Source organism: Aplysia californica, unplaced genomic scaffold (genome assembly GCF_000002075.1).
Source record: "Aplysia californica isolate F4 #8 unplaced genomic scaffold, AplCal3.0 scaffold00587, whole genome shotgun sequence".
Lineage (NCBI taxonomy): Eukaryota > Metazoa > Mollusca > Gastropoda > Aplysiida > Aplysiidae > Aplysia > Aplysia californica.
In genome coordinates this window covers 423,694-433,783 of record NW_004797857.1, presented here as the reverse complement: position 1 = coordinate 433,783, position 10,090 = coordinate 423,694, and the positions used below count along the sequence as shown (strand labels likewise).

Sequence of the window (10,090 nt, the reverse complement as noted above, 5' to 3'; positions counted from 1 at the left end):
ATGGAAATCCTCGAGGGTTAGAACAGAAATTGGTCAGTAGAAAATGACCAATATCTCAGAAAAGCCAGACCCTAAAGAGGTATAATTTATGGTGGGTGTTCAAAACACCCTTTTCTACCACTTCGCATCGAAATTATTTCTGTTGCAATTAGTGACGGGTTATTTCGTCTGGACAGTGGACTATTGAGTCGATTGGGCCAAAGATCTGCCGTACTTAAATAAGTACGGCTAGACCGAGGATACCGGAACTAAAGCAGGAACAGCAGCCGAATGTAAACAAAGGGTCGAGAGGGCTTATCGAGAAGGCCGGGGGCAAATTTGAACCGTGTGTACCTACAAGGCTAACAAGGTGTCGTAGACAATGACGACATGCCGTTAATCTTAGAAATGACGCATCTTTCTGATTGGCTGCTTATTTTAGTAATGTGATCCCACTTCCTGGGATACCCAAACATGGAACGATGTGTTTTCGGTAACATTTCGGATTTTCTAGATCTAGACTCTAGATCTAGATTTAGAATCTAGATCTAGATCTAGAATCTAGATCTAGATCTAGATCTAGATCTAGATTCTAGATTAGATCTAGATATAGATCTAGATATCTAAATTTAGATCTAGATCTAGATCTAAATTTAGATCTACCACCCCCCCCTCCTGCATTTTTAATCACTAATACATTTTTTAAAATAAACAACAACTTCAAAGTCAAAGCAACTCTACAAATTAGGCCTATAATTTATGGAACTGTTGGTCAATCGGGAGGAGGAAATGAGAGAAAAAAAACTGTCCGGGACCGGAATCGAACCTCTCCAAAAGTCATTGCTCGACATCAATCGCAGACGCGCTATCAAATCAGCTATCAGAAATTCCGAGAAATTTGTGTAGATTAAGCATAATATACATAGACACTTCCATCTTTGGTGCCATGCGGTTGTCTATACTTAGATGTAGTCACGTGATCGGAGGGGTATCCTGGTCTGACGTCAAACAAGATGGGCGCCTTACCTAAAAATAGTTTGCATCATTTCTACTTTTAATCGCATGTACAATGACGTGCCGTGTTGTGTTGTGTGCGTGCTCCTAAGTATTCATTCAGAGTGTGTTTCATTAGCCTTGCTCCCGATTTGAATGTGATAGTTGACTATTATTGTGCTTTATGGCATAAATTCTGTTTTCAGGATATTATTAAGTGCTGGTGTTGATTCGAATCAAGGATTTATTTTGGTAGCCTCGGGCTAGACCCACTTCGTACAATTAATGATAAAAAATAAAACCTGTTAAGTTGATGAGATCAGTGTTGAATTAATTAGAAAACTATATCTAGATTTAGATTCTATATATAAATATATATACATCGTATTCAAGGAGATTAAAAGTAATTTAGTTCTAAACTCCTTGATCGTATTACATCTAGGCCTAGGGCCTAACCTAATTTAGGCCTAGGGGGTACATTAGCCTAGGGCCTATAAACAAGAACACCGTCTAGTGACTTCCTTCAAACTTCCTTGATCCCAAACAAAAGAAAACAAGAAAAGAAACAAACCAAAATCACTGAAAATAGTAAGTTTGTTGTTGTTTTTAAGGGGGTGGGGATAAAAGAAGAAGAAGAACCAACCCTTAAAAAAACGACGAAGGACAATAATGGGAATGTAGAATTAATATCAAGAATTAGATCAAGGCTGTAGAATATCTAAATCTAGGTTCTAGCCTAGGTTCCGGCCGCCTTGCAGAGTTCAGTCTATTCAATAAAAATATAAAAAAATGTTAGCGCTTTGCTTTGGACTGAACTGGACTTAGGATTCCAGGCCCAGGAACTAGGGTAGGCTTAGGCCTAATTTTCTGTATAATAACAAGTTCTTCACAGCTTCGTTAATTGTTTTCCGATTCAGTGTCAGTAGCCCTGAGTTTGAACTCTTGGACCTGAAAAAATTGAAGGTTTCACGAAGGTGTAGAATCGCAGGCAGATTCGCACTCTCCCCGACTCTGCTGCTTCTTCTACCGCGTTGCCTCGTCGTTGCCTAACTCGTTACAGAAGACAGTGGCTCAACTGTAACGAGACTGTATTCACACGGGAGTTGGACTTACATTCAGGTCGTTATTTTTGTTTGATTGTATTACTACTTTTTTACACGCACCTGGGACCTAAAACGTACTGATCTTACAATGCATTGAATTAAGGCCTATCCAGGCTAGAAGACGAAGAACCAGGTAGGCCTAGAATTTGTCTCTACCGTGTACCCCCTTTCCTTTAGCCTTTAGGCCTAGATCTACAGCTACTAGATCTAGATCTAGATTCTAGATCTAGATCTAGATTCTAGATCTAGATCTAGATTCTAGATCTAGATCTAGATCTACTAGATTCTAGATCTAGATCTAAGCACTAGGCTTACCCCCTCGATCTAGGTCATCTAAATGCACCTACGGCCTTACTTAGCTAAACTGACTTAGTAAAGAGCAGTGCCACTGTACACCACTAAGGCACTAGGCTAATTATGCATCATGTATAGCAATCTAAGATCTAAGTTGGCAATGTAACATTATATGTAGGCTGTAGGCTATTATGTATAGAGATCTAATCTAGATTCTAGATATATCTAGATCTAGATCTATTCTAGATCTAGATCTAGATCTAGATCTAGATTTCTAGGTCCAAATGTGTTCGCGTAGCAGACTTTTGTTTTAGTAGAGGTTTTACAGCGCTCGCACCTAGCGGACTGCAGATCCTCTAAGTGAAGTAGATCTAAACATTTTAAACATTATTACGTATTGATTTTACTTTTACTCCCCCTTTCATGCTCACTCAGGTATTTTATTGCCCTTTTCATGTTCGTGTTTCACAAACATTGCTGTCGCTAATTAATAGTCTATTACACAAGACTAGGCTAGAATAATTGCACAGTACAGCCTTTTATTTCCATGCGTTAGACCAACCTGGAAAGGGGGTGGGGGGTTGGGGGGCATTTCAAGTCTTTAATCTATGTGTGTGTAATGTTAGTAAAACTGGAGAGAGGAGGGGGGAAGAGAGAGAGGGTGAGGGAGGGAGGGAAATGAAGGACCAATATTGGCAATTGGCTATATTCTTTGCATAATTTATAATTTAAATAAACTCACTGAGCATTATTTATCCAAGTGGAAATACTCTAGCTGAACATTTAAATAAAATTATTATTTTTTATTGCCGGATTTTTATTCTTTATGATGTTACGCCTATATAATATTTTACTTTATTTCAGGCCTCATCTTTGGGCAAGATGATTCAGAGACAACTGTTGAAGCTTCTGAGAGGGAGTACAGGCTCTTCTATCGCACTCCTAACCCGACAATCCAAGCGAGGCATCTTGGGACCATGTTGCTATGGTATCAACTTAACACATCGTATATCGAGAAATCTATCTGTTTCACACTGCATCTATCGACAGACCATCTCATCTGATCATATACTGACCAGTAATTTTCCAGATATTGATATTCCCAAAGATGTGACCTTCCATGAGTTTGTCTTCAACCGATGTGACAAGTATGGAGATAAGGTTGCCTTGGTATGTATGTTATTTCAAATGAAGACTCTGCAAGAACTGTCCGAGCGTGTTATCTGTAGGGTTATATTTATTTCTCTGTGCTGAGATCTTCCTTTGAAATGTTATATTTTTATATTAGAGGTTTAAAGGAATGTGAAAATTTAAAACCATAAATTATATTTTCAAGCAAAAAAGAGTCTAATTTTTTCATGTAGCAGTTTCAGCTTCTCTCTCTGCTTCACATATCTGCCAACATTGTTGTTAGAATGAAAAGTAGTTGTATAGGTGGTTGGCGAGTGCTTTGGTGTGGGAAGAGTAGTTGTTAATGTTACTGTTGGTGGAGAAAGTAGAGAAGTGGTACTATCATCATGCATAAAATTATCTGCAATGCTTTTTGTGACTCCCCCCCCAAAGTGACTCATCAGCGGACAAATGAAACGTTTTCGCCGATTTGTATGCTTTCCATTTGAAGGGTGATATGTGTCTTCACTATGATGTTTTACCATTTAGGTGTTGCTTAATTATATAATATAAATTTGAGTTTTGCTTTAAAATTTTATTTGGCCCTGTGAAAGAGTTTGCATTACAATTAGGTCTTTTTTTTTTTATAGTAGAGAGTTTTATGGCGCTCGCAACTGCATAAGGTCATGAGCGCCAAGGGGTGGGTGTCAACAGAGAAGTCTTTACAGGGAATCAGACTTAAACTGCTCACCTCTCTAGCTTCAACAGCACAAGGTCTGCTTTGACTATCAAGGCACCCTGGAAATAGCAGGTCACAAGAGAGTGACAAACATACAAAAGAAGTAGAGGAAAATGACAATAGTAAGGATCAGGAAAGAAAAAGCAGCAGTTCCCTGTTGTATAATTCTTACTATGCTTGAACGAGAAATGTCCCCCCTTTGGGAATGGTCTAAAGACCCTACTGTCAGTGGCACTGCCCCGGGGGGTGATTAGGTCTTGCACTTGGCCTGTTAAAGTAAATCTGAGTTAGCCTGTGGTTTGAGAATACCATTATAAATGTTAAAAATTTTGTTCTCAGGAACCGTTTACCTTGAAATGTTATTGTTCTGTCCTCAGAAAGTGTTCACCTTAGTTTTACTTTTGCCATAGAATGTCATTTTGTTTTACATTTTTACCTTAAAATGTTATTGTCTGCAGGAGGAGTTTGCTACTGGGAAAACGATAAAATATAGTCAGCTGAGGGAGACGTGTCTGAAAGTGGCCAGTGGGCTTCACAGGCTGGGGCTTCGTAAGGGAGACGTGCTCCTAACATTCTCAACCAATAATATTGACTTCACCGTGCTAATGTTGGCCTGCTCATGCATCGGTGTTTGGTTCTCTCCCGCAAATCCAACTTTCACGCCAGGTACATTTTTTTTTAAATCTCGGCCCATTATTCTTCTTCAGACTTCTCAGTGGCTCGTGTGTGCTTTTGTGCCGTCTGCTACTTATATTTTTTTCAGCATCATTTTAGTAGGTGTTTGACACATGCTCTGATGTGGTTTGCTCTCATTCCTATCAAACTTCTATTGTCCTTGTCCCTCCTTCTTTTCTGAATATGTTACTGTCTAGAAATACCTCTATTCTTCAGTATTATACTACTTATAAATTATATTCTTTTCAAAGATAATAGAGGAGAAAAACTGTTAATAAAGAATGAAATAAATGGACCACCACTACTGAAAGCAGAAGTGCAAGCTGCCTTTAGGAAAATGAAACAAGGAAAAGCCACAGGGCCAAATAATATTCCAGTTGAAGTGATTGTCGTGCTTGAAGAACTAGGCAATGCTATTTATGACAGCGTTGAGATCCCAGAAGATATGATGACGTCAGTTTTTATAGCTTTACGTAAAACACCAGGTGCCACTGAGTGTGATAAGCATAGAACAATTAGCCTTATGAGTCATTTTACAAAAATATTGCTGCGAATACTAATGGGAAGATTGAGAAAAAGTGTAAGACCAGAGATATCTAATTAAAACGCAATTCGGCTTTGCTCCTAACAAGGGCACTGGAAATGCTATATTCACCATAACAATGTTAATGGAAAGATGTATTGAAGCACAGAAAGATCTGTATTTTTGCTTCATAGATTATTCAAAGGCGTTTGATTAAGTTAGACATGATGAGCTATTTGAAATACTGGAAAAGCTAGACATAGATGGAAAAGATCTAAGAATTATCTGGAATTTGTACTGGGACCAAAACGCTGCTGTACAAATTAATGGAGAATACAGTGAATATAAGCAGATTAGGGGAGGAGTGAGGCAAGAATGTGTTATGTCACCAGACCTCTTTAACATGTACAGTGAAACAATCCTTAGAAACCTAGAAGAATGTCCAGGTCTCAAATAAATGGAGGAAATATTAATAACATCAAATGCGGGTGACACGGTTTTAATAGCAGGCTGAGAAAAGGACCTTCAATTGCTTCTAGATACTGTTGTAACAGAAAGTGAACGTAAAGGATTATTGTTGAATGTAAAGAAAACAGAATGCTTGGTAATATTAAAAAAAGCAACAAATCCTTGTTGTAATCTCATTAGCAAAGGTGAAAAGGTCAAACAAGTCCAACAGTTTAAATATCTAGGATATATGTGTGTGTGCCTGGTGAAAGGGACCACATGTCGCATTTTCTCAAACCGAGATATCAGGCTTCAAAGTCAAAAATAGAATTTTTGACAAAAACTAAGTTCCATTAAAAATGGATTCTTCAGCCATTTATTTATTGGTATTTACAAGGATTTGGGTTATTTTGACTTGAAAATACATTTTAAAAGGTGTTTTTTAACCCGAGGTATATTGCATAATCCCAAAAAATGCGTGAGGAAACTGGCTTTCAGGGTAAACACTGCGGATGGTTTCTCTTGTCCATTCATAAAGTCGACCCAATCACATTGCATACTAAAATTTAGGTCATTCTCTCTGCTCTCCAATGGCAGGTAGTGCGCATGAATATCTAGAACATGTAAACAAAGCGAAACTTTGCGCATCCATACCCTTTTGTTTCTTTGGAGAACAAACTTGTATCGCCTATTTCTGCCCTGTGCAAACCGTATTTCTTGAAATTCCTGTTCAATGTGGTGGTGAATTTGTTTTGAAGACGTAATATAAACACCATGAAGCTGTTCTTTTATTGTACAGCTGCTTTTTAAAGTTGGTTTGTGAGAAGCGACTGTGTTGTCAGGTCGTCTCGAAGCACAACAACACGGCGGAGCTGCCAGCTGTTACTACTACCGGTACTGTTAGTAGTAGATCTAGTACTAGATCTAGATCTAGTACTGCTATTCGTGAGCAGGACATTGTGTCTCTTCTCAATTCTTTTAGACGCATTGGAATGTCAGAATGGCAACTGAAGAAGACATTAGAGATGTAATATGCGATTATTTAGTTTCTGACGTCGATTTGGGAGAAGAGGAAGAAGATGAGTTCGATCTGTGGTGCCATCGCCAGTTCCAGACCCCGCACTTGAAGCAGAACCGAGCGAAGCAGGTAAAGATTAACAACAACAAAAACAACAGTGATAATAGAAATAGATTTAGATTTAGCAAACTAATAATTATTTATTATAATGATAATTAAAAGTAATAATTATCATTACGCTGTTCTTTCTTGATAAATCTAGATCTAGTTTAGATCTAGCTTACTCATAGTAGTGCATTTTTGTTTTCTTAATTCTAAATGTATGCAGAACAAAATTTCATTTATTCCTGGGAGAGTCTGGGTTCTAAGATCTGGATATGTGGCAATCTTGTTAAGTGGGTAGGGAACAAAAAGTTTACCTCTGACCCTGATGATTGATAGTGTTAAGTTCCCTAGTTACTGTGGTGAAGATACTTTTTTTTGCCTGTGTGTGTTGCAGGAGATGAAGGGGGAGGGAGGGGGGTATCAAGTTTTTAAACAAAACAATAATAATTATGAACATGATTTAACAACATTATATTTCAGCAACAGCAAAACCTTTTTACTAGAATGGTGACTTGTTATGAAAAAAGGGTGTTCTGTTTTTGTTTTTTCTGCAGAAACAGAGGTGAAGCTTTAGAGCCGTTTTTCTCAAAACTTTGTTTCCGTACCCTGCCTTACAAAATCGCCCATATCTCAAAAACTACTGAAGATATCTTCAAAATTTAAAAAGCACATTGTTCAGAAATGAATTCTGTACAAGAAAATGCCAAAAAACGGGATTTTTCAAAATGCGACATGTGGTCCCTTTCACCAGGCACACACACATATGATAACATCAGACGCCAAATGTTCCACAGAAATTGAACAGAGAATTACAATGGCTAAGTCTAGTTTCAATATAATGAGCCCAATCCTGAAAAATAGAAACATCTCTTTAACCACCAAAATAAACATTCTGAAATGCTATGTATGGTCAACCCTTCTATATGGCTATGAATGCTGGACAATCACTAAAGACAGTGAAAATAAAATAGAAGCAACAGAAATGTGGTTTCTTAGGAGACTGCTAAGAGTATTGTCGAAGGAAAAGAAATCAAATGAGGTAGTGCTTGATGAAGCCCACGGGCTACGCTTACTGTTAAAAACAATCCGGAAACGACAAATGCTGTTTTTGGGACACCTGAATAGACTTATGGGTCTTGAACATGTAGCTCTCACTGGCAAAATTGAAGGCAAGCGAGGCAGGGGTAGGCCCAGGACAACCTACTTGGGGAACTTGAACAAGTAGGTGACAGGGAAAGGTCAGAGAAAAATAGCTTTTTTGAGAGCATCCGAGCAAAGGAATGAATGGAGAACCATGATCGCTGATGTCTGTTGCATATCTGACACGGGTTGATGATGATGATAAATTGTATTGCTAGGGCCGTAAAACTCATACTAAAACTTTTTTTTTAATAACAATTTATAAACCATCATTTTATTCCTATTGTGCTTTCTAGTGACACAAATCCAACTACCATGTGAATTTACTCTGACCTACAGCTCAATATATTCTGTGCTTATGCCATGCTTTTCCTTATAATCAGAATCAATTGAATGTTTAGATAGATGCCTAAAATGGTAAAGGTTTAAGATGTTGTTCTTAACACCTAAGTGATATCTGACTTATGTATTTGCCTCTTGGCAGTGCTCCCTTCAGACCTACAATGAAAAAAACTCACTCTGATGGATACTTTTGAATTAATCTGTCCAACTTTCTGTATCTATTCCACAGTCTCCCAACTTGAATTATAAAATAGAAATGGAAATATTCTTTGTTCTGTTTGCATGTGTAGGTTATGCCTAAAATTAATCCAATCCTTATTAACGGTACTCTTTTTCTCATCGAGCTTTGCTGACAGCCTCTATTCTAACTGGTTAATTAACTAGTTACAGGATGGCCTGTAACTAAAGTGTTAAATGTACACATTCAGTCAAGCAGTGGTTCTATAGTACACAAGGGTAAAATGATAATAGATTAATAATAATACATTGAATTTACATAGCGCTCTATCCCATATTAGTATTATAAGCCCTGAGCACTAATGAAATCATGGTACTAGATTGAGGATAAGACCAGAAAAATTAATGCTAAGACTCAAATTTCAAATGTCAAACTTTTTGGCTATGGTCAAGGCTAGTCATAATTGATTTCTCCACTTTCTATTATGTTTATACATTAAAAACATTTCACCCTTAAGATTTTGATTCGGATCAGTTCACATGGCCTCTTTTGTAAAAGGTGTTATATCTCTCAGATTGTTTATTATTTTGAGAAGTTTCCTTCTGAGAAAATCGGGTGCTCAGGTACTCCTGTTCCTGTACTGTACTTATGATAGCTTCTAATAGTATGTTTGCGTCCATTTTCCCCTATTTTTTTTAGTAGAAAAGATGTTTACTCCCTTTGTCAGGTAAGGCACTCTACCCCCCCCACTCCCAATCTCCTGTTCTGTTTTCAGTTTGGGATCAAATTCTTTCTGTATTCTCATCTTCATTTATTTTTTGTTTCATTTCTCAACTTTCAATAAATGAGTTTACTTATATTTGTTGTGTTGTATTAATTTAAAACCTTTTTTTTGACAGATAGATATATGTGAATATACTTTTTAATAGTTTTCCCCAAACTTGTTGAAGTAAAGTTTGATGTTTGAAGTGTAGTGCTCTAATTTCTGGACACTTTAAGACTGCTGCATCTGCTAAATAAAAAATGATTTCATAGTGAAAATAGATTATATCTTAAAATGTAGGTCTTGATTCTTTGTCCAGACGACTCTGGGTTTTTAGGAAAAGATTTTGTGGAAGGACAAGAAAAAATGTTGGACTCCTCATAAATTTGATCCGTAATCAAATCTCCACTGTTGATCTAGTTCACTTGTCACCGGAGTCAATGAGACTGTGTTGTACATATAAACACACAATCACATGATACAAGCACAAATACTCATTTGCTCGAATGTGCACACATACACAAACACACACACTCACACACACGCACCCATGCACGTAAGTATACACACACACACACACGCAAGCATTCACACATCTCTGCCGTCGTAAGGGAAAACGACGAATGGTCCTGCGCAGGTAGTGAGGCAAATTTTTCAGGAGAGGCAAAAACAGTTTTCACT

At 37.5% G+C, this 10,090-nt stretch overlaps 1 protein-coding gene across 3 annotated transcripts in view; it reads left to right on the top strand.

The window, feature by feature from the left end:
* Positions 1 to 1,219: 1,219 nt before the first annotated feature.
* The window catches only part of LOC101854747 (probable 4-coumarate--CoA ligase 5), a gene marked incomplete in the record, with an annotated part of 23,002 nt that continues 14,131 nt past the window's right edge, over positions 1,220 to 10,090 (top strand). Inside the window, 3 exon segments of one of the 3 annotated variants that reach the window (XM_013087428.2) lie at positions 1,220 to 1,560; positions 3,234 to 3,539; positions 4,677 to 4,884. In XM_013087428.2, coding sequence (XP_012942882.1) covers positions 3,252 to 3,539; positions 4,677 to 4,884 — 496 coding nt within the window. 3 annotated transcript variants of the gene reach the window in all.